At 42.3% G+C, this 27,959-nt stretch overlaps 1 protein-coding gene across 1 annotated transcript; it reads left to right on the forward strand.

Moving 5' to 3' along the window:
- On the forward strand, positions 1 to 27,865 carry HROB (homologous recombination factor with OB-fold). Its single transcript, XM_036753633.1, has 10 exons — positions 1 to 282; positions 1,183 to 1,233; positions 4,072 to 5,184; positions 6,046 to 6,129; positions 7,285 to 7,422; positions 7,916 to 8,024; positions 23,690 to 23,775; positions 24,304 to 24,429; positions 25,586 to 25,727; positions 26,502 to 27,865. Exons 1-10 carry the CDS (start codon positions 253 to 255, stop codon positions 26,564 to 26,566), a joined length of 1,944 nt encoding a protein of 647 aa, XP_036609528.1. The 5' UTR covers positions 1 to 252; the 3' UTR covers positions 26,567 to 27,865.
- Positions 27,866 to 27,959: the final 94 nt, after the last annotated feature.

The raw sequence follows: 27,959 nt of genomic DNA on the forward strand, positions 1-27,959 counted from the left end.
CTCCCCTTTCCAGCCACTCCTTTAAGATGTCGGTGACGTAGGCGAGTGGCGGCCGTTTCGAATCCAGGCCTCAGGAATTGCACTTCTTCGGCTGCCCGCTGGCTTCGGATTCCCGGTCCTGGAGCGCTTCACTCCAGCCGCAGGAGCTCCGGCTTTAGCCAGACTGTCTTGCGCGGAGCCCGGGCCTACTTATTCCCGTCACCTGCCGCGACGGGCCCGGGCCTAGACTCGAGCTCGAGTCCATGGCGGAGGATGAAAGGGAGTCCACCCGCTATCGTGACGGTAATCCTTAAAGGCCGCGGGGTCTTGCACCCTTCTCCCCCCCCCCCCCCCCCGCCACCTGATAAATTAACTAGCGCGCCCGTACCGCCCCTCCCCCGCCTCGTGGCCCCACCCCTAGAGGAGCTGGGGCAACCGAGATGCGGATGGGGGAGCCTCTTCCCGTCCCCGCCCGCAGGCTTGCCTGCGGGGAGTTGCCCCATGTCCTTGTCCACCTCTGGGCTAGGATACTTCCCTTCTCTTGACCCAGGCACTGTGACCTTGCCTAGAAAGAAAGACCCCCACTTCGGGACCCCAGATGATCTAAATCAATTCCAATTCTATCCAATAAGCATTAATTAAAGGTCTAGGGGGGAAGCCTTACATTTCAGTCTCCCCTGGCCCAGAGCGAGGAGTCTGGTTGCTCGAGCCTTTGGAAGTGGTTATTTCCTGAGCCCCAAGACTGAGGCAAGGTTCCAGTACTGATTTCCCCCCCCTCAACCCCCTTTTTTATGCTGGCTCTAAGGCCTGGCTTGAGGAATGCTGCCCATTAAAAGTCCCTTGTTCCCAGCTTTGACTTAGGGGTGACCCGAACTCTTCAATAACCTCCCCTTTGCAACCTCTGGCAAAAAGATTCAGGATAAGTTATATTATGAGGAGCAAGGCTTCTGAGTCTTGGGGAAAAAAATCCTGCCTCCTGCTCTTCTCCGATATCCCCCTTCCTCCTAAAGTTCCAGCAAAAACAAAACAAAACAAAAATTACCAGAAAAAAAGCTCCACACCATAGTCCTGACAACTTTGTTAGGTCATTAAAAGTGGGAAGAGAAATGATGAGGACAGAATGTACTTGTAAATAGTAACTTTCTCACTCACATACTTCTCCCTCTCTCCCCCTTCCCCCAAATTGCTTTATTTTCCTTTCAGGCTTGTAGTTTGCAGAACCTGTTTGCTGTGGAAGATGAATTTGAAGATGAGGTGAGAAAGCATTTGTGATCTGAGATGAGAGATGTTCTCACTTAGGTTGTAAACATCTTGGCCTAGAACATATCCACCTGACTCCAGCCCTTTCAGTTGACTTTCATGGTAGATTGTCTCAGTCTTTGAGAAAGTGGAAAATGGAGAAAAAGCTAAATGCCTAGTTTTATGGCTTGGAAAAAAAGCCCCTCAAATGGTGGTTTACTGCTTTAAATCTCAGAATGACATTCTGTTTAAGTATATCCTTGAGACAGGGAAGGAGCATTTTATAAGTACTTTGAGAGGCAGCACAGGCTGATTTCTGCCACAGATCTCATGTGCTCAGGAGTTCCAAAGTGCAGTGGGCCAAGCCAATAACTGGACTAAGTTCAGTATCAATATTAGGACCCCTCCCCCCCAGGAGGGTGGGGGTGGGATTAGAGGGCACCAGGCTGCCACTGAAGGAGGGAACTGGTTCAAGTTGGAAACAGAATAAATCAAAGCTCCTTTATTCATCAGCTGTGGAATCTAGCCCGATCAGAATGGGGAGATCCAGTCTTTTTTGAGAGGCAGGAGAAGGAAGGAAGGAGGAAGAAATGGAAAGAGAGGGAGAAGGAAAGGGGGAGAGAGAGAGAGAGAGAAAAGAATGGGAATGGAATGCATTACGAAAAAGTCAGAAAACCTGGTTTCTAGCCCTGGCTTAGCTATTAAAAGCTTGTCTTATCATAGGCAAACTACTTAAACCTTTCTGGACCTTAGGTTTTTTGGTCCATAAATGGATTATATGATGTCTAACTCTTGCAGCTTTCAGATTCTAAGACTGTAGGTTTTTATTGGCTTGGCAAACCCCAAGAAGTTAACTTACTTTTTCAAGGTCATGTAATGATTCAGGTAGAGCCCAGGACTGAGACCCAAATCTTTTGATTCTGAGGCCAAGGCATTGAACTTTTTTCATCTTTGTTTTCTTGGTACTGAACTGTGAATGTGAATTCTTCTCTCTAGAGAACTTGTATGGAAACTTATATCCTTATATAAACTTATATCTGGGCCAACAATTCAGCTATAACTTATAGTCTTAGAGCTTTGTGAGGCACTCAGAGGTTAAGTGACTTGTCCAAGGTCACACACACAGTGTAACAGGCATTTCTTGAGCATTTACTAGGTTCCAGGCACTGTGTTAGCATATATATACAGCCAGAATATGTGTCAGACTGGACTCCTCTAACTCCAAAATCAGGCCTCTATCTGCTATGCTGGGCTGCTTCAATTGTGACCCATGCTCTGCTAGTATAAATGTTCTCTTCAGGGAATGGAAAAGCTCTCATGCATCAACTGTTGTATTCATAGTACTTAATGTAAATATGCTTCCCCCCCCTTTCATCATCATCAAAAGGCTTTTTTGCATAATTTCATATGGCACTGTGATAGATTTTGTATGATGAAAACTATGTAAAATCACCCCTTACTCACTAGGCTAAGCTAAAAGTTCGCATAATTCTCCCTTTTGAAGGAGGAAATAGAGTCACAGAGAGGGTAGGAGCTTATTTCAGTTAGTCAGTAAGCATTTATTAAGTACTTAGGTCACCTCCTTCAGATCTGGTGTCTTTGGGTTGCTTCATGGTATGGGAACTCCAAGTCTCTTGTTTTGTCAACTATGAAATTCAGAATTGTCAGGTTTTCTTGAACAGAAGGTTTGCTCTTGCCTTGTCTCTCAGCTTTGGAGAGGTGTGATCACAGGCTAAAAAAAAAAGACTGTTGAAATAACCCCTTTTTAGTTTTGCCAGGTGACAGCAGAACTTTCCAGTTGCAAATTGGGGACAGCTCTGTGGCTTCAAGGTTGAATTGGGAGGAGGTGGAGTCTATGTTTGAGGATTCATGTTTCTTCATCCGTGAAAATGGGAAGACAGTCTTTACCCCACCCACCATGAATGAACTCACACCTAGGAAGGCTCACTTAGGAAGGCAGGAGATTCATAAACATTTACCATCATTTGGGCTTTATCATAATAATTGTTCTTCTATGATTGTCAGTTCTAACCCCTAATCTAATCCCATCTGGGGTTCACTGACTGTCGTGATAACAGACAAAGCAGAAGAACATCCTTTTCTGGACCCCCTAGCCAACTTTTTGCTGATTAAAGTCAACAGTTCTGATTGCTTCAAGGGAATAGATCTTTTGAGCTTGAAGGTGCCAGCTTTGCCTTGTTTACCAGCTAGGAGCTTCACTTGATTTAACCTGCTAGAAAAAGTAGCTAACTTCTCTGCATTTTGTGGATGTAGGACCTTTCCAAAGTTGCCCAGAATGTACTCGTGTGGAGCTGGTGAGGTCCACATTGTCAATAGGAGATAGAACTTGAGGAGGGAGCTGGGAACCAGGGATCTGTTCCTATCTCTGTCGATGGAAATGCTCTGTGACCTTGGACAGTTCACTTCTGGGCCCTTGTTCTTTTAGTCCTCTAGTTGCTTCCCAACAACAAGGATAATAAGATGACATTTCTAAAGTACTTTGAGGTTCTTGGATGAGGACTAGATTGCTATGAAACCGTGCCCCCTTGTTTCAGCTACATTGACTCATTTCAGTGATTGTTAAATTGCATTGAGATCTCCATCCAAATAGGTTGTTATTCTTCTTGTGTTAACATCATGCATTGAAAAGAGCGTAAAACTCAGTCCAGGATGGTATGGGGTTAGGCCTCAAGGTCACAGTGAGAGGAGGTGAGAGCACTATTGCTTTCTCATGCCTTCTTTCTGTCTCTATTAGTACATGTATCTAGAAGAATGTGTGTAAGAAGATTCATCTTTTTAATTCTGCCAATTGTCCTATATGCTAAAACTTGATTCCTCTGGTCCTATTGGCAGGATTTCTTATCAGCCGTAGTGGACACTGAAAACAAGTTCTCCAGTTCGCTCTCTGTAAATCCAGGATGCCTGAAACCTGTGTGTTCTGAGCCCAAAGCTGCCAACCAGGCATCGACATCTGAACAACTGACTTCCTGCTCCACTCTTCCTTCAGGGGCTTTGAGCCTGTTGGCCCAGGGTCTCAGACTCCCTACCCCTAGTGTGCCCTCGGCAGGAGGGGATTCTCCTAAGACATCAACATTCCTAAGACTGTCCCCTTCTCCCAGCTTAGCTGGGGGAGCTAGAGATCTAGGCAGAGTGACTCCAGAAGGAGTAACCACAGAACCTCATGGGCCTTTCTCTCTTGTGAACCAACATCCAGTGGCTGGTACCACTGTGACAAGTAAACAGGATGAGTTCAGCATGCTATCATGCATGGAACTGAGGCAGGGGGATTCAGATGTGAAAAGCCTGTTTCTCAGGCAGAAGGAGGACCCTGTGCAAGTTAAAAGGTTCCGAATGTCAGAGCTGGGAGAATCTTGTTGCCAAGGGTCAGTAGTCACCAGACTGGCTGAGCCCCTACTCTCAGATCGTGTAACTCACCATGGGACCCCACAGCTTATTATGAGACCTGGTGCTTCCAGCAGCCTCACTTTCCCATCTGGCTTACGAACTCCCACTCAATCCACCCCCTGGCAAGCTGGTCCTAGGGGCAGTCATCTCCATGTGCCTCAGCCTCTCCAAGTTGCTAAATGTTATGCTCAGAACAATTCTCAAAATAGTTCCCTAACTCCTCAACCATTCCAATCTCCACGTTCCTGGGAAAATGGAAAACCTAGGGTTCTGGGGCCAGCTGTTTCCAACCCAAATGCTTCCGTTTTCCCAGTGGCTAGCTCTGGCCAGAGACCGTTAGAGTCCCAAGCTCGGGTCTCTCCTGTTGAGTCACTTGTCTTTTCCCCATCCACCCCCTGTTCTTCCCTGGCAGCCTCAGGGATTCTTCAGACCCCTATAGTCACGAATCACCTTGTACAGCTGGTCACTGCTACCAGTCGGACACCTGGGATGCCTGCCCATATGCCCACTCGGGCTAAAGCCCGCCGCTTTCCTGGACCAGCTGGCATCTTGCCTCACCAGGTAAATGACTGGGCTTTTCAGGAAGTTTGAGAGGATAGAGAGGGTCTGCAACAATATGTCTTGGCAACATTTGATCTGATTGGTCAGAATGTAGTATGCCTACCAGTGGGGAATGAGAAAGGGACAAAAATGGTGCTTCCAATGCAAATGGGCAAAAGGTGGTTGGTAGGAAAATGCTGCTTATCGATAACCCTCCTTGATCCTCCTAGCAGAAGAGAGATGCAAGTTAGCAATAAGGAAGAAGGGAATTATATCTGTAAGGACTTGACAATCACAATAGGTTTAGGATCATGGATCAGTGGAGGTGCTGTGGGCCGGTCTAGGGGCGGCAAAGACTCTTGCCAACAACATCAACCAACTCTTCAATTACCTTGCATTTTGAGGAATGTCTGAGGAGTCCCCACTTGCTGAGTGGATTCCGAAGAGGAATTTAAAGCTAGAGTCCACTGAATTGTTTAATTGGGAGCTAGCGACTTCTTTTTTATCCTGGACCACACTAGGGGAAGATCTTTAATTTTGAGGATAGCCAGCTGACCTGAAGGAAGAATGGGAAGCAGTACGACTGTTTTGCTGTGGGGGGAGGGTCTATAGGTTAGCTGGCCCTAACAAGTAGCCTCTTCAACCACCCTGGGCCAGTTGCAACTTCCTCATGTTCCTCCAAAGATCCCCAGAGGCCTATTTTTTACATCTGTTAGTGTCTGTTAGTGAGGCTCCTGAGACATGGAAAAATGTAATGTGTTAATTGTCTCTTATAGTTTCCCTGAACACATTATTATGTAACCCAGACGCAAAGCTATACTAGTAAATAACAGCTGCTGAGCTTGTTCTCATTCAAACTGCATTCTCTCTCTTTCCTTTTAGCACAGTGGAAAAAATCTGGAGGAGATTATGATTTCAACTCCTCAGACTCCAGCTCATGGTGCATTAGCTAAGTTCCGGACAGAGGTAACTTGCTCTGTGACCATTGTCCCTTTGCCCAAGTCAGAACTCAATTTCATCATTCAGTGGGATGGTCATATGGGAAGAAGCATCCCTGTCACCAGTTTGGGAATGGGTTCCCAACAATTGAACAGTTTGGGCATCTTCAATGATATTGTGGAATCAAAGGGGCATTTCAAATTGGAGACTTAGAAGAGACAGCCACAAAAGGCCCCATTGGATGGGGACCTTTTCTCATATCAGCCAGACTCTTAATTGATGGCATAGATCTACTCTTATTCTCTTTCCCCAGATTGAAATTTCTGCATCTAGAAAATAAAGGCTCTAATATCCCCTTCCTACAAGGTTAGGGGTAAGAGAGTCATTTTGTTAAATCATAGAGAATGACTGATGGGGTGCGTAGAGCATTTCTGCCAGTAAATCATGTGTGAACGATGGGTAAATCATTTAACCTCTCTGCATTTCAGTTTTCTTATCTGTAAAATGAGGTATAGGGGTAGCAGGGGCAGATTTGTACTGTATGGTCTCTAATGTATCTTCCAGTTATAAATCTTGGATAAGTTCTCTCTAGCCAGATCCCTATTTTATGACTCAGTCATCCACCCCTAACTCTGACTCTAATTAGCTGTCCTTTCATTTGAAGGGTTTTTGTCTTTGGTTTTAATGTTTTACTATAGTTTTATTTAGTACCACCTCCCTCATCTATTGAGCTATTTTTCCAACTGTCACAGTAAATAATAATCTAAGTTCAAAGCATCAATGAGATGGTTTTGGGCCTTAATCAGCCTTATAGAGCTAAAGCCAAAGGGACATTGAGAGTAGAGCTTGGTAAGAAAAGGAGCATGTGTCATTTTATTTTTCAGCTGACAAATCCCTGTTGTACCCAAAGCTCCTTCTGGGCATATCTACACCAAAGATTTAAAAACTTTGCTTTTTTTTTTTTTTAAATCAAGACCTTCTAAGAGGACCTGACAGCATTTTCTTGAACTGTTAGTGAAAGTACTTCATCTCTATAAACTTTGGCATGGATAGGAGGAGATGGAGATTGTGTTTTGTCGAGGAAAGAGCTCTCCCCTTTCTGTCACCCACTTCTAAGCCAAAGAAAATTTTAGTGGGATGAAAACTCATTCACCCAGGTTCCACTTCCTGCCTATTCTCCAGGAAGTACCCAGTTCCCAGCCCTCAGAGGAAGATTTTGAGCATGGCCCCTGGCTGACTATGAAAGCTGAACTGGGACTAGATGACCAAGACCCTGCCTGCTTCCTCCACACATACAGTATTGTCATGGTATTGCGGAAGGTAAGAGGGAAGCTGTTCCATCTCATACCTCCTTCCCCCATGGTGGGAAAAGCATCTCTTTGCTTTCCCCGAACCCTTCCCTGAACCATTAGCTCCATCCCTCACATATATATATTTGACCAGGAAGGGCCTCGCCATTGTCCATCTCTGGGATATCTCTAGGCCCCAGAGTAGGTTTAGTGGGACAATAAGAGCAGGTTGCCTTTCAGGGGTGGGCCTGGATAAAGTACCCTGCTTTGCATTTAGTAGTCCACTTATATGTGTCATCATCTATGTTAGGGTGCTTTCTTATAGAATAGATTTATAAATATTAAAAGAAAAGAAGGTAGAGAAGAAGTGGAAGATCAGTCAGCCTCTAGGCATTGTGGAGAGGCAGAATTGAGTGCTCCACTTAGATTATCCTTAGGACAGAAAGTTGGTATATATGGCACCTCCAACCCCAGCTCCCTATCTGGCCCACCCCACCAGCAGCCTCTCATGATCTCTTCTATAGGCCGCCCTGAAGCAACTTCCCAGGAACAAAGTGCCCACCATGGCCGTGATGATCAAATCCCTGAGCCGAAATACAGTAGATGCCAGTGTGGTTTTCAAAGATCCTACAGGTGAGGAGCAGGGCCTTGCCCCTCCCCCCCCCCCCAGTGGTGTGACTACGGTGTTGTTAGCAGCTACTCTGGCTATGTAAGACCAACAACAAGAGCACACAGAAGGGCTGCCAACACAGGTTCTTTGATCTGCTTTTCTAAGGAAAGCAAACTTAAGGGGTTAACAATCTCAGTTTAATCAAACATACATATGTCATTCACTTAGTTCAGTGGCGGGGGGTGGGGTGGGGTGGGGTGGCGAAGATCAGCCCCCTGAACTTCAGGGCAAATACAAAGAGAAATTACAAACATCAACAGACAGACCTTGTCTCATTCAAATCACAATTCATAGTTACCAGAGAAGCACCAACATCTGGGTGACAAAGCCAGGGGGGCTATTTCAACGGCTTGCACACAGTCTTGTCACCCTTTCAATGAGTGTATCCCCAAAAGTGAAATGCTAACCTTCCAATACATGTACCCTGTTCGGGACCATGAGGGCTGGGGCCAACTTAGCATTCCTGTGGGAAACCAGGGTGTGAGAAAGCACCACATCATATACAGATCAATGACTCGACTGCCCCAGTGCTGAGAAGCATTCCAAGACAAAAGATCCCACTTTACCTGCCCCATTCAAACCAGGGCCAGACTCATTCAAGGCACTTGATAGTAAAAAATCTTGCCCTGATTACCATGGGGGGCCACTTCCATGACCTCAGAGTCCACAGCAACAAGTGATCCTTAGTCCTTTAGAGATGTACTAGGAGCTGGCAGGGCTGTGGAAGCCAGTGATCTGGATAGCATTTCTGTCTAGTTTATCCTTTGCTTGGAACACTTGTTGCATAAGGAACTTACTGCATCACAAAGCAGTCTATTACATTGCCCATGAATTCCCAGTTTTTAGAACAAATTATTGCTCCATGTTGAACCAGCCTGTCTGTAGCTTTCATTCACTGGTTCATATTCTCTACTACACAGAATCCTGTTCCTCTTCTAGGTGACACATGTATCTGAAGGTTGTTTTTATGTTTTCCCTTCTACCTCCAACACCAAATGCTTTTTTTCTCCAAGTGAAACAGTCCATGGTACAGTAGAAAGAGCCTTAGCTCTGGAGACGGGCCCTGGGTTCACTGCCCACCCTTGACACTGCTTTCATCACCTTAAACAACTCATCCTCTTGCACTTCAGTGTCTTCATCTATAAAATGAGGGGGTTGGACGAAATGGACTCTTAAGGCCCTTCCTGGCTCTAAATGGATGGTTCTACTTGAATGGAGCTCTGGTCTCATCAGTATGGGTACTCCCATCATACTTTCTCATCCTGTTGTCCAAGTCTTCCTGGAAATCCTCTTTAAAAGGTTTATACAGTGTGCCTTGCAAGAGTCTTCTGGGTGCTGTAACATTACCTAGGTGCTAGTGTGACATGAGGGCTGTCTGTCTATTATCCCTTGCTCATGTCATTTGACCAACTTGATTTCTTGTTTTTTCCATAATATTACAATTCCCAGGTTTGCTGATTTACTTTGCATTGGCCATATTTTCATTTGACTACTTCCTGGTAACATAAGGGGAGGTACTTTTCATCTCCAGCTTGATTTCTTATGCAGTCTTACGTGTCTACAATGGTATTTTTTAATTTGCTTTTTTTGGAATGCATTTCATCTTGGGTGAGGTGATGCAGCCTATTTACATCTACCATGAATCTTTTGTTGCCTGTTGGATGGCTTGCAATTTATTCCTTGGAAATAATGGTGTTTTACGATTTATAGCCACATAGCATCCCCATAAAAATGGTTGTGTTAAGAATATGGTGGGTTTTTTTTTCTTAAAGAGGTTATTTTAGAGGAGAGCTTAGGCTCATGCTAATTTGGTCCTCTCTCTACCTCCTATTCAGTTGTAGGCTCAGTTCATTGTTCATCTGCAGTGTCTATCTGATGTATGTGTACTGATGGACCAGCTCTACAAGCTGTCCATCCAGCTACAAATCATAAACTAGATAATAGTTTTCATCCACTTGATTTTTCCTCTTTGTATAGTTACGCTGAATATGGTATTTTAATTTTATTTAGAAGGTTCTTCAGTGATCTTCAATGTTCTGTAGATTGAAGCAGTCAGCATGGGGCATACCTTGTTGGAGGGAAAGCCTTTAAAATTGCATTTTGGTCTACCAAATTAAATTTCTTTTGTAGTCAACAAACAGTGCAATGGGATTTTCTCTTCTTTGCTCCTTCTGGTCAGTTTCGTGAATGTAAAGATATGGTCTGTTATAGAATACTGTTTGTAAAAGCTTGTCAGTTCCCTTCCCATATATCCATCAGGGATGTCCTTGATACATGTATATATTCTTCTCACAAAGATTTTGTAGAGATGAGAAAGTAGACATATGGGTATGTATGAATGAATGAAAAAGCATTTAAGTGTTTACCAAATGTCAGGCACTATGCTAAGCACTGGCAATACAAATAAAAAACCCAAAGATATTCCCTATCTCTAAGGAGTTTATATTCTAACAGTATCAGAAAACACACATAGGGCCAACGAGGAGTGTTTTAGTCACGGTGAACCCAGTCATAGGGCAGTCAACTGACATGCCCTTTATAGTAATTTGATTTCTGTTCCCTGTGTAACAGGTGAACATGGTAAGGGTATGAGTGCAGCAGTATGGTAGAAAGCTGGCCTGCTGTAGTTTAGTGTGATGGTTTGGGTCCAGCATGGGACATCTGGAGTGAGCCCTCATTGAGGGAGATGGAGAACCAGGGCAGAGGTGGAAGGTGGATCAGTGGCTGCTGCTTGGCAGGATGAGAGTAAAAAGTTACTGATATTTTCTCAGTTACCTTTTCTTTATAGTAAAAAGAATTCATCATAAAATTCTTTTTAAAAATTTTATTTGGTATTTTATTTTTCCCCACTTACATGTAAAAACAATTTTTAACATTTGTTTTTAAAACTTTGAGTTCCAAATTCTCTCCCTTCCTCCCTCCCTCACCTCCCCCCACATTGAGAAGGCAAGCATTTCAATATAGCTTATACATGGGCAGCCATGCAAAAAATATTTCCATATTAGTCACACTGTGAAAGAAAACATAGACCAAAAAAAACACAAGAAAAATAAAGTAAAAAAATCTGTATTCAGATACCATCAGTTCTTTGTCTGGGGTTGGATAACATTTTTCATCATAAATTCTTGTCTTGGATCATTGTATCGCTGAGAATAGCTAAGTCATTCACAGCTGATCATCCTACAGTATGGCTGTTACTTTGTATATAGTACATTTCACTTTGCATCAGCTCATAGTTAAGTCTTTTCAGGTTTTCGTGAGAGCATCCTGCTCATCCTTCTTTATAGCACCATAGGATTCCATCACTATCATAAAGCACAACTTGTTCAGCCATTCCCCAATCGATGGGCATCTCCCAACTTCGAACTTCCTGACACCAGAAAGGAGCTGCTATAAATACTTCTGTACATATGGCTCCTTTTCCCTTTTGTTTTTTTTATCTTCTTTTGGATATAGACCTAGTAGTAACACTGCTGGCCGAAGGGTACGCACTGTTTTGTAGCCCTTTGGGCATAGTTCCAAATTGCTCTAAAGAATGGTTGAATCAGTTCACAACTCCACTAACAATGCATTAATGTTTCATTTTCCCCACATCCCCTCCAACATTTGTCAATTCTCCTTTTCTGGCCTATTAGCCAATCTAATAGGCATGAGGTGTAATACCTCAGAATTGTTTCAATTTGCATTCCTCCAATCAATAGTGATTTAGAGCACCTCTTCATATGACTATAGATTGCTTTGATTACTTCATCTGAAAATTGTTTATATCTCTTGATCATTTATCAATTGGGGAATGGCTCCTATTTTTATAAACTTGGCTCAGTTCTCTATATATTTGAGAAATGAGGCCTTTATCAGAGAAACTTCAAAATTTTTTTCACAGTTATGATTGCTAAATGTTATTTCCCTCCATCCTATTTGCCTCCTCCCACTCCATTTATTCTGTTCTTTCTCTTTTACCCTGTCCCTCCTCAAGTTTTTTACTTCTGACTCCCACTTCCCCCAATCTGCCTTCCCTTCTATCACACACCTCCCCTACCCTCACCCCCATCCCTTTCCCCTTTTACTTTCCTATGTGGTTGGATAGATTTATATACCCAGGTGAGTGTGTTTGTTATTCCCTCTTTGAGCCAATTCTGATGATAGTGATTCACTCACTTCCCCCCTCTACCCTTCCCCATCTTCCCCTCCACTGTAAAAGCTTTTTCTTGCTTCTTTTATGAGAGATAATTTACCCCAATATACCCTTCTCTTTCCCTTTCTCCTAGTACATTCCTCTTTCTCACCACTTAATTTTGTTTTTTTAGATATCATTCCTTCCAACTCACATCTGGGCCCTCCCCATCTACATATACTCCTAACTCCCCTAATAATGAGAAAGTTTTTATTAGTTACAAGTATCATTTTCCTATGTAGGAATATGAACTGTTTAACTTTATTAAGTCCTTTATGATTTCCCTTTCCTGTTTACCTTTTTATGTTTCTCTTGAGTCTTGTATTTGAAAGTCAGATTTTTTATTTAGCTCTAGTCTTTTGATCAAGAATGCTTAAAAGTTCTCCAATGTCTGTTTTTTCCCCTGAAGAATTATACTCAGTTTTGCTGTGTAGGTGATTCTTGGTTGTAATCCTAACTCCTTTGCCCTCTGGAGTATCATATTCTAAGCCTTCTGATCCTTTAATGTAGAAGCTGCTAAATCTTGTGTTATCCTGATGGCTTCACAATACTTGAATTGTTTCTTTCTGGTTTCTTGCAATGTGTTTTTCTTGACCTGGGAACTCTGGAATTTGGCTATCATATTCCTGGGAGTTTTCATTTTGAGATCTGTTCGAGGAGGTGATCAGTGGATTCTTTCAATTTCTATTTTACCCTCTGGTTCTAGAATATCAGGGCAGTTTCCCTTTATAATTTCTTGAAAGATGATGTCTAGGCTCTTTTTCTTGATCATGGCTTTCAGGTAGTACAGTGATTTTTGTATGATCTCTACTAATTGTATTTTCCAGGTCAGCTCTTTTTCCAGCAAGGTATTTCATGTTCTCTTCTATTTTTTCTCATTCTTTTGTTTTTTATTGTTTCTTGATTTCTCATAATATCATTAGCTTCCATTTGCTCACTTCTAATTTATAAGGAATTATTTCCTTCAGTGAGCTTTTTTACCTTCTTTTCTATTTGGCCAGTTCTACTTTTTAAGGAGTTTTTTTTCTTCATTGAGCTTTTGTGCCTCTTTTTCCATTTTTGGCCAATTCTGCTTTTCAGGGCATTCTTCCCCTCATTGGCTTTTTGTACCTCTTTTACCAGTTGGCCTAGTCTGTTTTGTAAGGTGTTATTTTCTTCAGTATTTTTTGGTGTCTCCTTTACCAAGCTGTTGACTCTTTTTTCATGATTTTCTTACCTCGCTCTCATTTCTCTTCCATTTTTCTTCCACTTCTCTTACTTGATTTTCAAAATCTTTTTGAGTCTTTCATGGCCTGAGACCAATTCATATTTTTCGTGGAGGCTTTGGATGTTGGAACTTTAACATTGTTATCTTCTTCTGAGTATGTGTTTTCATCTTCCTTGTCACCATAATAACTTTCCATGGTCAGGGTTTTTTTTTTTCCTATTGTTTGCTCATTCTCCCAGCCAGTTTCTTTTTGTTAAAGTGGGACTCTGCTTCCAGGGTGGAGGGTACACTGTCCTAAGCTTCAGGGGTTTTGTGCAGCTGTTTTCAGAGGTACTTCTAGGGACCTGTAAGTTTTCAGTTCTTTCCTTACAAGGTGGTACGTCTAAGGAGAGGTGTGTTTTACTATTCTTCTGGCCTGTGCTCTGGTCTGGAGTGACCACAAAAACTTTTTTCTGCCCTCAAACTGTGATGAGGGTCTCTTCTCTACTGCAGTTACAAGCTCTGGTGTGCTAGTGCTCCTCCTTGCCCTGGGACTGCCACCCAGGACTGCGACCCAGATCTGAGTATGGACAAAGCAATAGAGTCCTGCCCCCAGTGCCAATATCTCCTTCCAGTCAGTTGTTCAACCCCGTTCCATCTGTAGGCTCAGAGCTCCAGAAGCAGCAGCTGTCACTGCTGATTCAGTGGCTCCCAAGGCCTGTGCCAATTTGCTGGTGCCCGGTCAGTACTTGTGTAGCCGGTGCTGGACTGTGCTCCACTCTTACCCAGGTGTGACAGACCTTTCCTGCCAATCTTCTAAATTATCTTTGGCTGGAAAATTATTTCATCCTGTCCTTTTATGGATTCTGCCACTTCAGGAATTGTTTTACAGCATTATTTAAAGGTGTTTGGAGGGTTTTGGAGGAGAGCTTAGGTGAGTTGCTGCTTTTTCTTTGCCATCTTGGCTTTGTGTCCATTATAAAAATCTTGGCAGATCTTTTCCGTCTTCTCTTGTTCTCCTTATAGTGTCATTCAGTGCTCTTGGCATGACTTTGCTAACTTAATTCTCTCACCAAACTTTCTTTAAACTGGTTTTACTATCTACTGCTTCTTTCTGATGTGTGCTGTTCTTCTAGTTAAGAGTTAACAAATAAGTTTTTATTCTAAACTGTTATTTCCCTTAGCTTCAGTATCTTTCTGCTTGGCAAATAACTCTAGGTCTTTGCTGATTTAGGTTCTTTTGGTCTACTTGTTAAGGCAATTGATTTACTTTTTAGAAAAAAATCATTGATATCTATGGTTTTTATGTCACCATTTTGGAATATGTCCATCCTCCTTCCCCTACCCAGGGAACCTCCTTATAACAAAGAATAAAAAAGAAAGATGGGAGAAAAGGCAGTTTAGCAAAACTACCCAAGACATCAGTGGAATCTGATAGTGTATCTTCCCTACTCTTAGCCTTCCATGTCATCAGAGAAGGGAGTAAGGTGCATTTTCTCTTCTCTTCCTCAGGACCAAGCTTTGGTCAGTGTGATTACACAGTATAATTACTCTTTGTTCTTTTCATTTACAGTTTACATTGTTGTAATAATTGTATATATTGTTTTCTTGGTTCTACTTACTTCACTTTGCATCAGTTCATATAAGTTCTATGTTTCTCTGAACTCTTCATATTTATCATTTTTTCGTGTCAAGGTAATATTCTGTTGTATTCATCTGCAACAGTTGCTTAGCCATGCCCTAATCAATAAGCATCTACTTTGTTTCTAGTTCTTTGCTACTACAAAAAATGCTTTGACCTCCTTGGGATATGATGGCAATTGATATGCATCAGCTAAACTTATGAATGACTTTTGTGGAATATATGTCAGGAATTCTTAACCTTTTTGGTGTGATGGACACCCATTTTGGAATTCTGGTGAAGCCCATGAACCTCTTCTCAAAATAATGTTTTTAAATGCATAAAATCAAATACACAGGATTACAAAGAAAGCCAGTTATATCGAAATACATTTGTCAGGGGGCAGGTAGGTGGTACAGTGGATAGAGCACTGGCCCTGGAGTCAGGAGGACCTGAGTTCAAATGTGGCTTCACACACTTACTAGCTAGGTGACCCTGGGCAAGTCATTTAACCCCAATCGCTTCTCCCACCAAAAAATACCTGGGAGTATACCTGCCAAGATAAACCCAGGAACTATATGAAATACAGTTGTCAATAGTTCATTGACCTCTGGTATATATTTTCATTATCAATAACTTTTAATAGGCCAATTTGGAGTTGTTTTAGTTTTGTGTCATATCTTTTGTATCATTTTTATTTTTCTAGCTTTGTACTAATTTTGATCTTTGCCCTACCAAATCAGTAGTCTGACTGTAAAAAGACAACTGATTCAGAAGTGACTTCTACATCAGGGATAAGTTACTTTCTGTTGTTGAAAGTTACTAGTTTTGGTGTTCTGTATGTCCAGTGTTGTCTAACTATTTTCTCAGAATTTTCATGCTCTACAGGTGTATTTGTGTAGTCTACAAGTCTTTGTCCTCCTTATCTTTATTCCTTATTTGTGCTTTTGTGGGGGGTTTTTTGGCCATCCTCACTTATTCCCACTTTTGCATTGAAATCACTTGGAATCAAAATATATGTTAACTTAATCTGGAAGGTCTTCAGAAAGTTTTTCCTAAGATTTCTCTACCTCTTCATTCTCTGAAACAGATGTTGGTACATACATTGCAATTATTTTCCTAGTTGTCTTTGTACAAACACTTATGAGGACTGCATGAGATGAACATATGTCCCAAAGAAGGGTGTTTCTTGTTGCCTTTGAACAGTCAATAAAACTTAACTCCAGCTTCATTTTTCTCTGCAAGGAGAATCTATGAACCATCTTTCCATTTAGCTGCAACTTCCTTTTGTCTTTTGGTTTTGATTATAATGAGAATGTCAAGTTGACTTGATTCACTTTCCCCATTAGTTTGTCCTTTTGTTGCCATTGGACAAAGGTCTCCCATTTAGAGGACCAATAGATAAGTTAGTTTATAGATGGTTTAAAAACTTTGATTCATAGCACATTTTCCACTGCTCTGCCACTCACTGTAGAGATGGAGGGGGCTTCTCTGGTATTTCTGTTGAGATTATCTAGGGTTCTAGGAGACAGGGCCATTTTGTATTTTTCTTTGTGTAATTGTAATCTAGACAAAAGAGAGAGTACACATTTTCCCAGATCTGTTTGAGTAAAACACAATGGGCCAAAATCCATCCATTTACCTAAACTAAAATTTCTTTACCTTTTGAACAAATCTGAGTTTTCCTTCTCATCATCAATTCTGTACTTCAAGGGCTGCCTGAACAGGAACTGATTTCTGAATGAGGAAGTAGAAAAGGGAAAAACGTTGGTCCTAATTCAATAATTGGTTATTAATATGAGAGAAATAATCATTTTTCTCGCTCCATAAGATTTTTCAAATCAGTCAGTCGTGAAGCATTTATTATGCACTCACTGTAGTGTGTTGGACACTGTATTAAGCCCTAGGTATACAAAGTTATAAACAGTCTCTGCCCTTAAGGGGCTTACATTATAATGGGGGAGATGATAGGTACATATATAATACATGTAAAACAGATATAAGGCAGTTTTGGATGGGAGTAAATTAGCAGCAGGGGAGTCAGAAAAGATTTTGTGAGAAGGCAGTATTTGAGTTGAGTCTAGAAGGAAACCAAGGATTTGAAGAGAGGCAGAGGTGAGGAGCCAGAGTCATTCCGGGCACAAGGGACAGACAGAATAGGGCATGTGTAGAACAGGGAGGAGGGAAATAATACTTAAGAATGAAAAGGTAGGAAGTGGTTAGGTGGTGAAGCAATTTAAATGTCATAACAGGAGTTTATGTTTGATCGTAGAGGCAGCAGGGAGTAACTGCAGTTTGTTGCATTGGTGACATGGTTGTACCTGTGCTTTAAGAAAATGACTTTGGTGCCTGTGTGGAGAATAGGCTGGCATAGGGAAACCAAATATGAAGCTATTGCAGTAGTCTAGGTAAGATGTAATGAGGACCTGAACAGTGAGTAGTGATCGTTAGTTGGAGAGGAGAGTGTGGAAAATGACACTGAGGGCGTGAAACTGTAAGAATGGAAGGGCGATACTACCCTCAATAGTAACATGGCAGTTCAGTAGAAGGGTAAGTTTTAGGGGAAAGATACTGAGTTCTTGCTTTGGACATGTTGAATTTGAGATGTATATGGGACATCCTGTTAGAAATATCCAAGAAGCTATTTGTGGTGTAGGACTGGTGTTCATGAGAGACAACAGGGCTGGATATATAGACTGATGAGTCATCTGCATAAAGGTGGCAATTGAATGCATGGGAGCTAGTAAAGTCACCAAATGAGATAAAGTAGAACAGAGAAGAAGGCCCAGGGCAGAACCTTGGGATATACCCATAGTTAGAAGGCATAATATGGATGTCAGATTAATAAAGAATTGTCCAGTCTTACAGTTAGGAGGAGACCACAAAAAAAAAAAAAACAGAGAAGACAGAGTATCCAGGAGAAAATGAGGTGGTTAACAGTATCTAGTGCTTCAGGAGGAAGTGCTTTTGAGAAGATAAGAGCTGAGAAGATACCATTAAAATTTGGTGATTAAGAAATTATTGGTAATTTTGTAAAAAGCAGTTTCTGTTGAGTGAGGTCAGAAGCAAGATAGTAGGGGGTTAAGAAGAGTTGAGGAAAAGAAGTGGGAATAGCAACTATAAACAGCTTTTTCAGGGAGTTTGGCTGAGAAAAGGAGGAAGTATATAGGATGATAGTGAGGTGTTTTGTTTTTAAGGATTACAGAGACTTGGGCTTGTTTGTAGGCAGCAGGGAAAGAACCATTAGATAGAGACTGAAGGTTAGAGAGAAGGAGACGATAATGAGGGCAGTCTGCTAGAAAAGATAAGGGATGAGCTCAAGGATCCATTGTGAGAAGAGCTTCCTTTCCTTTCCCTTTCAGATGAGGTAAAGAAAGTTCTTAGCAATTAGCTGAGAGAGAACAGAGAGGGAATACTGTTGAAGGCTTGAGAAGAGAAGGTTTGAAATGGGAATGGTGCTGTAGAAAGAAGGCTAGAGAATCGATAAGAGATGAGTAAAAGGATTGCCTTGCTACAGTGAAAGCCCAGCTGAGATCAGAACATAAATTTGTAGTGGACCCAATTGGTAAGAATCTGAGACTTCCTCCAGCTCAGTATGTGAATAAGAATGTAATGGATGGGAATAATCCAGGGTTGGGATTTGGCAATTGAACAAATTAACAAAAGATTTGAGAGTAGAGGTCTTTGTAGAATTGAATTGTTTCACTAAGGAGGTAAGATTAGGAAGGGTGTGTGGCAGAGCAGAGGTAATGGCCTGGCAAAATACTAAGGAGTATATAGGTTTGGGGGAGTAAAGGCAGGAGGAGAAATAGAGTGATGGAAGATTGTGATCAGAGAAAAGAAATTCAATGTTCTTGATCATGGGTGGAGAGAACTTAGGCATGATTGCAAGATCAAGGGTATGACCATCTCTGTGTTTCCCTGAGGTGGAGTAGAGAAAGGAGGTCATGGGAGCAGAGTAGATTGAGGAACCTGGAGGTTAGAGTATTTGAGGAAATTTCAACATATATGCCTAAGTCCTGTAGTATGAGAGTGAGAGGGAAACTGTGAGGTGCTGAACTCATTAAACAGGAGGGAGAATGTCCTGGCTCATGGCAAAAGGGACTTCATCATCTATTTAGTGCATGAAAGGAATCCCCACTATAATATACCTGACCAGAGGTCCTCCAATCTCTGCTTGAAGACCTCCAAGGAAGGGAACCCACCATCTTTCAAGGAAGCCCATTCCACTTTGAGGCAGCTCTAATTATTAGGAAAATGTGAGACATCTCATATCATATTATAACTGACCTGGAAAAGAGGTTGAGGAGAAAAAAATGTATCACCGGCTACCAGAATGCCATGATCAAAAAAAGAAAAGCCTAGACATATTTCAAGAAATCTCAAAAGAAAATTGCCCAGATCTCTTAGAACCAGAGGCATAGTGGGAATAGAAAGAAGCCACTAGTCAACTCCTGAAAGAAACTCCAAATTGAAAACTCCCAGGAACATCATAGCAAAATCCAGAGCTTCCAGGTTAAAGATAATTTGCTGCAAATAGAAAAAAATTCAAGTACTGAAGAGCCACTGTCTAGATTACATATGATTTAGTAGTCACGATTGTTAAAAGAACATAGAGATTTGAATGTGATATTCTGGAACACAAAAGATATAGGCCAACAACCTAGGGTGACTTACTCAGAAAAACTGAGTATAATCCTACAGGAGGAAAAATGGATCTTTAATGAAACAGAAGACTTCTATGTATTCCTGATGAAAATACCAGAGCTCATAGATATTTTGAAGTTCAAACACAGGAGTTAAGAGAAACATAAAAAGATACACGTGAATGACCAATGATAAAGGACTAACCAAGAATAAATAACTTACATTCTAATATGGGAAGATAATACACGTATCCCCTCTAAACCTTTTATTGTCATTAGGCATCCTAGAGGGAGTCTAATCAGATAAGCCCTAGGAATGGTTCTATTATGTCTTGATTATCTTGAGAACTGAATGGAAGAAAGGGGGGAAAGTGGAAGGAAAATTAAGGAAAATCATCTCACATAATTATAGAGACAAGAAGGAGGAATTGGGGTGAAGAGGCTGAAATTTGAACTGCATTCTCATTTGAACTCCTCAGAGGAGGGAATGATAAACAGAGTTGGGTACAAAAATCAATTTTACTCAGCAGGGAAATAGGAAAAGGAGAGAAGGGAGAATTGGAGGGTAGATTAAGGGAGGGATTAGTCAAGCAAAACAAACTTAACAATGTCCAAAATTATGTATATCTCTTTGAGGTGGCAAAGAATTGGAGACTGGGGTGGGGGTGGGGGGGTTCCATAAGTTGGAGAATGGCTGAACAAATTGCGGTATATAAGGGTGACAGAATTATGGTATATAAATTGCTCTGTAAGAAATGATGGAGATGGTTTTAGAGAAACCTGGGAAGACTTGTATGAACTGATACAAATTGAAGTCAACAGAACCAGGAGAACAATTTATATGATGACAACAATATGATAAAAGCTAACAACTTTGAAAGAATTAGGAACTCTGATGAGTGTAAGACCAATCACAGTTTCAGAGGACTCTTGATGAAACATCACTTACCTCCTAACGGAGAGGTAAAGGACTCACATTGCAGAATGAGACATATATTTTTTGGACCAACTTATTTTGCTTAACTACACATGATTATAACAGGTTTTGTTTTTCTTTTCTCATTGTGGGGTAAGGGGAAACTGAGGTGGGAAAGAGAGAAGACTTAATTTTTGCTGATTGAAAAAAATACAACTTGAAAATAAATAAGTTATACCCTTTTTTTGAGTCATATAGTCTGGCTTTAGACTGACTTTAATGGGAACACTGACAGTATTTTATAGGTTAATTGCTGAGTCATTCTGACTTCTCATAAAACTACAATGAAGTAATAGATTAACATAGAGGTTTTTATCTCCCTGTTCCTGGGAACGAGTCTCCTCAATGCTCACCAAATTGAAATATTTCTGTTCTTTCTCATGCGGGTAGCAACTGTGAAGGCAGGTATTCTCTGCCATGTCTTCTTATCCTTAGATAGCGTTTGCTTTGCATAGACCTATCCTCAAATGACCCTGCCTTGCAGAGGCCTAGGAGGCTGCCTTGCAGAGGCCTAAACAGGATATGAGCTATACCCTTCTTAATACAGCCCAAGATCACATTCACTTTTTTGGCTGCTACGTCACACTGTTGACTCATAGCTTGCAGTCCACAAGAACTCCTAGATCCTTTCAGAACAACTGCTATTTAATCACACTTTCCCCCATCTTATACTTGTAAAGTTTGATTATTTTGTATCCAAGTGCAAGACTTTACATTAATCTCTTTTAAATTTCATCTTACTAAATTCAGCCCCAAAGCTCCAGCATGGGGAGATCCTGTTGGATCCTGTCATCCACTGATCTCCCAGCTTTGAGTTATCTCAAATTTGAGGAGCATAGAATATCTGCTTTTATCTTAAGTTATTGATAAAAATGTTAAATAGCGCAGTGCCAAGCACAGATCCCTGGGGTACTCCACTGGAGACCTCTTGGTACACCAACATCAAACCATTAGCAACTACTCTTTGAATAGGGTCATCCAACCAGTTCTGAATCTGTCTGATAGCGTTATCATCTAATCCATATTTTTCTCCACAAGAAGAGTGTGTGATACTATACTTCATCAAATGCTTTTATTAAAATCTAGGCATACTATAGTTGTAGCATTTCCCCTCATGTGCTAATTTGTAATCATGTCAAAAAATGAAAAGGTTAGTCTTACATGACCTGTTCTCTTCCTTCCTTCCTTCCTTCCTTCCTTCCTTTCTTTCTTCCTTCCTTCCTTTCTTTCTTTCTCTTTCTTTCTTTCTTTCTTTCTTTCTTTTTCTTTCTTTCTTTCTTTCTTTCTTTCTTTCTTTCTTTCTTTCTTTCTTTCTTTCTTCCTTCCTTTCTTCCTTTCTTCCTTCCTTCTTTCTCTCCTTCCTTCCTTCCTTCCTTCCTTCCTTTCTTTCTTTCTTTCTTTCTTATTCCCCCCCACCCCAATTACATGTAAAAACAATTTTTGATATTTGTTGAGGCTTTTTTTTTATGTTTTGAGTTCCAAATTCTATCCCTCTGTCTCACCCCTCCCTCCTTCCTGAGACAGTCCGATATACAGTCTAAAACATGACCTGTTCTTAATGAAGATAAACTAGCTCTTTGAAATCACCGTTTCCCTTCTCGATTTTTGCCTACCATCTTTTTCATGATCAGTGCTAGAATTTTCCTGAAATCAAAGTCAAGCTCACTGGCCTATATTTTTCAGGCTCTGTTCTCTTCCCTTCTTCTGAAAATTGGAACAACATTTTCCGTTCTCAAACTTTGTGGTAGTTTTCCTATTTTCTGTGATCTTTCAGGTGTCATTGACCCTGACTGAGCAGTCCTATCCACCAGTTCTTTAAGGTCCTTAGGATGTCATTCATCTGGGCCAGGTGACTTGAATTCATCAAGGGCAGCTCAGTGTGTTCTCTTCCTATCTCCTCACTTACCTTAGACATCATCACCCTGTTAGTCCTTCTTGTTCTGTCATTTCCAGTGTGTGAAATTCATTCTCATTTGCAGAGAAGATAGAAACTAGGTAAGAAAGAAGCATCTTTGCCTTTTCTCTGTTGTCACATATCCAGTCTCCTCCAAGCAAAACTCCTATTCCTTCCATGATTCTCCTTTTCTCCCCAGTTTGATGTTTTAAAAAGTCCTTCTTTTTTCCTAGCTTCCCTCCCTAGTCTCAAATTGTTTTGAGATGTGACATTCTAGGCATTATTTTTAAAGCACTGTGCTATGCTCCTATATTCATCCTATTACCTGGCCTTGCTTCCATATTCTATACATTTTTCTTAAATTTGAGTTGGTTGGTAAGTTCCCTGTACAGCCACGTAATCTCTGCAAACAAATCCCATTTTTTCTCCCCATGGGATCTTTATGGTTTCAGAATTATATTCTTAAGCATCTCGCATGCCTCCTGTGGTGACTGCCCCTGAAGCATTTTAGTCCATGGCATCGTCCCCACTTTGCCCCCCACCCCAACCATCCTGGAGTAGTTTCTATGACAGAAGTTTATAGAGAAAGAGTAGAAGAGAGAAGGACTTTCAGCCAAATAATGAGAAGGAAATACTGTAGATGACTTGGAGGGGTTTGGGACTAGTGGGATAGGTTGGAGGTTGAACTAAGAGAGGGAAAATTTGGGGGAAATTGGAGAAAATTTGAAGTCATACAATCTCTAAGCCCAATTACTAGTCTAGATTCTACTTCTGGGATTGAAAGGGAAGCAGGATTAAAGACAAGGAGAAAAAAGAAAGACCAGGAAGTAGATCATGAAGAGGTAAACTGAGGAAGGAAAAGATGGATGATGACCAAAAAAGTAAGTTAAGATTAAACAAATTAACAGAGTAGAGTAGTGGGTCGAGCAAATTGGCTTCTCCATACCTCTTAAAATGTGGCACCTAAAACTGATACACTGCTCTAAATGTGGTGCTTCTCTATTCATTGTCACTGATCCTAGGAGGTTAGCAGAAGGAGGAGAGGGAGGAACTGGGCTATGCTGTGGCTACATCTGTGGCTGTGACTGGGTCTGGGTGACCTGTTTTATCTGTCTCTCTGGTCTGTTGCAGGAGAGATGCAAGGTACAGTGCACCGGCTGCTATTGGAGGAGAGACAGAATGAGCTGAGGACTGGCTCTGTCCTTCTGCTGAAGCAGGTAAAGGAGTCAGAGCAGTAAGGGCCATTTATTGTAAACCAAGCTGGCTTTGGAGATCCTCCTGAGTCACAAGCAGCCATTAATGTAGTGCTGCAAAGCACTTCACCTCTGTTATTCTGTCCCAGGGCTGTGACTCCTGCATAATGGCTTAGCTGGCCGCTTTTTCTCCCAGAACCCAAACAGGAATATGGCAGTTCTGTGGCCCCACCTTGAGCACTTGTACTGTAGCTCTGGGCCCCCTAGTGAAGAGTTGACCTTGATAGAATGCTTCAAAGTTTGCAGAGTGCTGTCTATCCATTATCTCATGTGACATTCTGTTTCTGCTGAGCTACTTTCTGTGTCTTTGGTGCTGCTTCTTTTCTCCTAGTGCTGGGGTGAGGCAGGAAGAGGGACTTGGGTCCAGGTGTAAAGATTTCTGTGTGACCTTGGTGTAGGGCAGTCAGAATCTTCTGTCCAGATGGGTGCCACTCGGGGGTTTAGCTTTGAGTACCTATGGGACTGTGACCATCTCCTTCCCGTGTTCCCCAGATTGGAGTGTTCTCCCCCTCACTCCGCAACCACTACCTTAATGTGACACCCAACAACCTGGTCCAGATTTACAGCCCAGATTGCGGAGATGGGAGAGTCCCCAGGAGCTCTCAGCCCCTTGCCAAGGTAAGAGGGCCTTCAAAGATGGGACAGTTGGGAGAAGACAAAGGATCCCTTCTTTTTTCCTCTTTCCTCCATTTCCTCTCATTTCATCTTCTAACCTGTTTTCTTCCTTAGTATCTCTGCTTCCCAGAAGGGCTGACACTGGGGAGCAGTTTTCTTATAGTAGGGGACTCCGCTTTCCCCAGGTCCCCACTGCTGACAGGGTAGTAAGGTAAGCATAGCGAATGTCTGTGTGAACAGGCCAGGTTCCCAGTGGCCTTCAAGTATCTTATTGAAGACTCCAGAGTTTAAGGTGCTGAGAATCACTGTGAATTTAACTAAGGATTGGGGTCCCCAGGGTGGAAGAGCCACAGAGCATGCAAAGTCAGGCAGTAGGCCAACTAGCCTAATGTGTTAGATTGAACTCACTCTTTTTTGCCACTGCAGTCTTGGAGAAGGGGGACTTTATGGGACTTTGAAGACTTTGGGGTTGAAAATGGAGAAACTCAGGTCTGGGACATTGTGTTACAGCAGCTCTGCTGAGAGCAGGGTGCTTTGGAAGCTCTGGGACATTAGGCAGCACCCTTTCTTTCCCTACGCCCTGTACACTGTACTCAAACCCTCCCTGCTTCTTATCCTAGGTTTTTGTTGGGCTTTGACAGTGCCCTGTTTTCTTTGGACTTGCCTTTGTGTAGTTGCCACTAATTAGTTATGTGGCCTCAGATAGGCCTGGCTAGCTGAAACTTCTCTCTGTATTACATGAGAGTGTTCTTGGAGGCCCCAGGTGACCATAGGTTTAATAACAATAATAGTTTCTCCGGAAGTATGCCATCGGTCAGTGTGTGGTCAGGGAACTCAAATGCCCTTTAATATCAACCCATTCAGACAGAATAGAGAAGGGGAGTTTGATACCCAAAACTCACAGACATTTCAGCATGGAACAAATGGCTTTTTGGATTATTGGATATTTGGGGTAATTCCTGCTACAGCAAGTACACCAGCTTTTGGTCATATTGCTAAAGGAAATAAGCTTTCCATTAGCAATTTGACCAAAACCTGGTGTATTTGCTTGAGCTTAGAAGCCTGTTTGGGCAAGTGTGCCCCTTGACTCCCCCTTGCCCACCCTGATGAAGGCTGAAAGACTCCAGATACTCTATTCAGTTCTTCGGGGCGTTTTCAGATTTCTAGACCTATCCAGTGTCATTCTCAGCCGTCTGCCCCTGAGAGCCCCTCTAGTGCTCTTCATTGTGATGAGAAACCAGGAGAGGAACACAGGATAGCCAGAATGGAGGCGGCCCCCAGAGAAGAGCTTCCTGAAGAAGGTAAGAAAGCCAGCCTCTGTCCAGCAGAAGAGACACTTTTATTGCTGCTCTTTCATGAAGAATGACCAGCCAGGCTTTTTGACCACTGTCAGTTTTGTCCTTCTGTTTTTGGAGCTTCAGATCTTCCAAATCCCACCTGGTTGAGTTGTGTTGCAGGCCACCTGGCTAGGAAGAGGATAGCACCTGGTGGGGGGGGGGGGGTTGTAAGTGATTATTGGGGTGTTCAAGGCAGACATTCTGCCTCTAGCTTTGGTTGTGGACAGTAGCAAATGGAACTCTTGTCAGTGTGACCATAGACATGTTACTTAACCTTTCAGATTCTCACTTTACCCAGCTGTATAGTGGCAGTAATATTGCCCGCATCACCTACCCCGTGGTTGTTTTCGGGAGAGTGCTCTGTGAAACTTAAAGTTACTATAGGAATGTGTGGTGTTTGGTATGTGTATGTGTATATGTGAGGGCTTTAAAGTTCATGGCATACTTGGCATATGCTACTTCATTGAAGCCCACAAAAAAGTGAAACCTACATGGAGGGACAGGAATGCTCCAGGACTAGGGGTGGGATACTTTCGCAGAAGAAGCTGGGTGCATCTAAGGGCCAGTTAACTGCAATGTCTAGGGCACCTTCTTCCAACCCAAGGACAATTATGTAGGTTTCCCCACTAGGGTAGCAGAGAGTGGGGACTAGTAATCCTAGGAGACTTGAGCCCCCAATGTGTATTTGCATCTGGAACTGAGCTAACTACTCTTACCCTCCCCTTTTGTGCTGTGCAGATGATCTGGATGGGCTTCTAGGTGAGCTGCCTGAGGACTTCTTCTCTGATGACAGTGGCTGGTGAGACAGGACCACAAGCAGTTGGCATCCCCTTGTTTGTTGCAAGTCAGGCATGGACGTGTCTAACCTTGTGAAAGAGCAGATCAAGGCAAGGCTGTGTTCTTGCCTTAGCAGACAGTCTTGTGAGCATGTCAGCTGCCCCTCACTGCCTGTTTCCAGGAGAGCTCTCCTCATCTTCCAGATCAGAGCATCTCCTTCTTAACATTTTGTGTCCTTGGAGACAGTGGGGGTCTGATTTATAATCCAGCCTGGCCCCAAGGAGCATCAGTTTCAACCAAAGACTTGTTTTCTTGTCCTCTTCTCACTTTGGTCCCCATTCTTTGGATAGTTGGAGAGCCAGGAACAAATAGGGACGTGTTTCCCCAGAATCGCCTCCCTTACCTCCCCACCTGGGGCTAAATTATCAGCTCATTTTCCCCTCAGAACCATGTATTCTTCTGCTCTCATCCTGTCCCTGAAAAAACTACTTCACGTAAGCCTGAATTATTTATTTTCCCCTAAAACAAAGTCTACGCTGAAGTTACATAGTTTAACTTGTGCAGGCGGCTTTCAGGTTTAGGGTCAAGGAATTAGGGTATTGTGCCATGTTCTGAAATAAAGTACGGTGCCACTTTGGACTTTAGGCTGTGCTGTCCTGCCATATTCTCCTGTGACTTCAGCCTCCTTGGCTTCTTCTCTATGTCCTTCTATGTCCTACCCATCTTGATCCTGGGTCCCTGTCATGAGGGAGGGCTGCACACTCAGCGCAGAGAGCCTTCACAGAAGAGGACACTGTAACATTAACTGTTAGTCTCCTACTGTAGTGATTTCAGTAGTTTACTCCCAAATCAGAGACTGGTCAAGGAGGAGGATGAGATGCAGTTCTTTATATTTGTCCCATCCCTAAACTGTCTCAGTTAATTAATGCAATTAGGGAAGATAGAGTTATCCTAGCATCTGCTGCTCATTGCTAGAAAAGGAGAGGACCCAAAGGGTTAGGTCTAAATTGCCAGCTCACTCTCAAGGACCGCCTTATTTAGGCCTGGGACCTCTCTCTAAATGTAACTTCCCCTTTTCTAAAATGTATCTCCATTGTGAGGCTAAAGAGAGAAAAGGAAAGGCTAAAGGGGATGGAGGAAGCAATCAGTCATTCAATAAGCATTTCTTATGTTCCAAGCCTTGGACACTGTACTATGCATTAATGAATGAAACAGCCCCTATCACAGGGATCTTACATTCTAAGGTGGGATCCTACTAAGTGTACATATGTATGTGTGTGTATGTCTGTTCAAAATAAATAGAAAGTTAATAAATACAAGTAGGCATAATGTTGTTTGGGAGGGATGCCACTGGCAGTTGGAGATATTAAGAAAGACTTCACATAGAAGTTGGTGCTTGAGTGGGGTGGGGGGGTGTCA

This window comes from Trichosurus vulpecula, chromosome 4 (assembly GCF_011100635.1).
Source record: "Trichosurus vulpecula isolate mTriVul1 chromosome 4, mTriVul1.pri, whole genome shotgun sequence".
In the NCBI taxonomy this organism is placed as follows: Eukaryota; Metazoa; Chordata; class Mammalia; order Diprotodontia; family Phalangeridae; genus Trichosurus; species Trichosurus vulpecula.

Excerpts from the sequence above, each read along its gene's own strand:
- HROB (XM_036753633.1), top strand. The coding sequence starts at position 253 with ATGAAAGGGAGTCCACCCGCTATCGTGACG. Across the intron at positions 8,025-23,689 it reads GGTTTTCAAAGATCCTACAG|GAGAGATGCAAGGTACAGTG; the intron begins GTGAGGAGCAGG and ends GGTCTGTTGCAG. Across the intron at positions 23,776-24,303 it reads CTGTCCTTCTGCTGAAGCAG|ATTGGAGTGTTCTCCCCCTC; the intron begins GTAAAGGAGTCA and ends CGTGTTCCCCAG.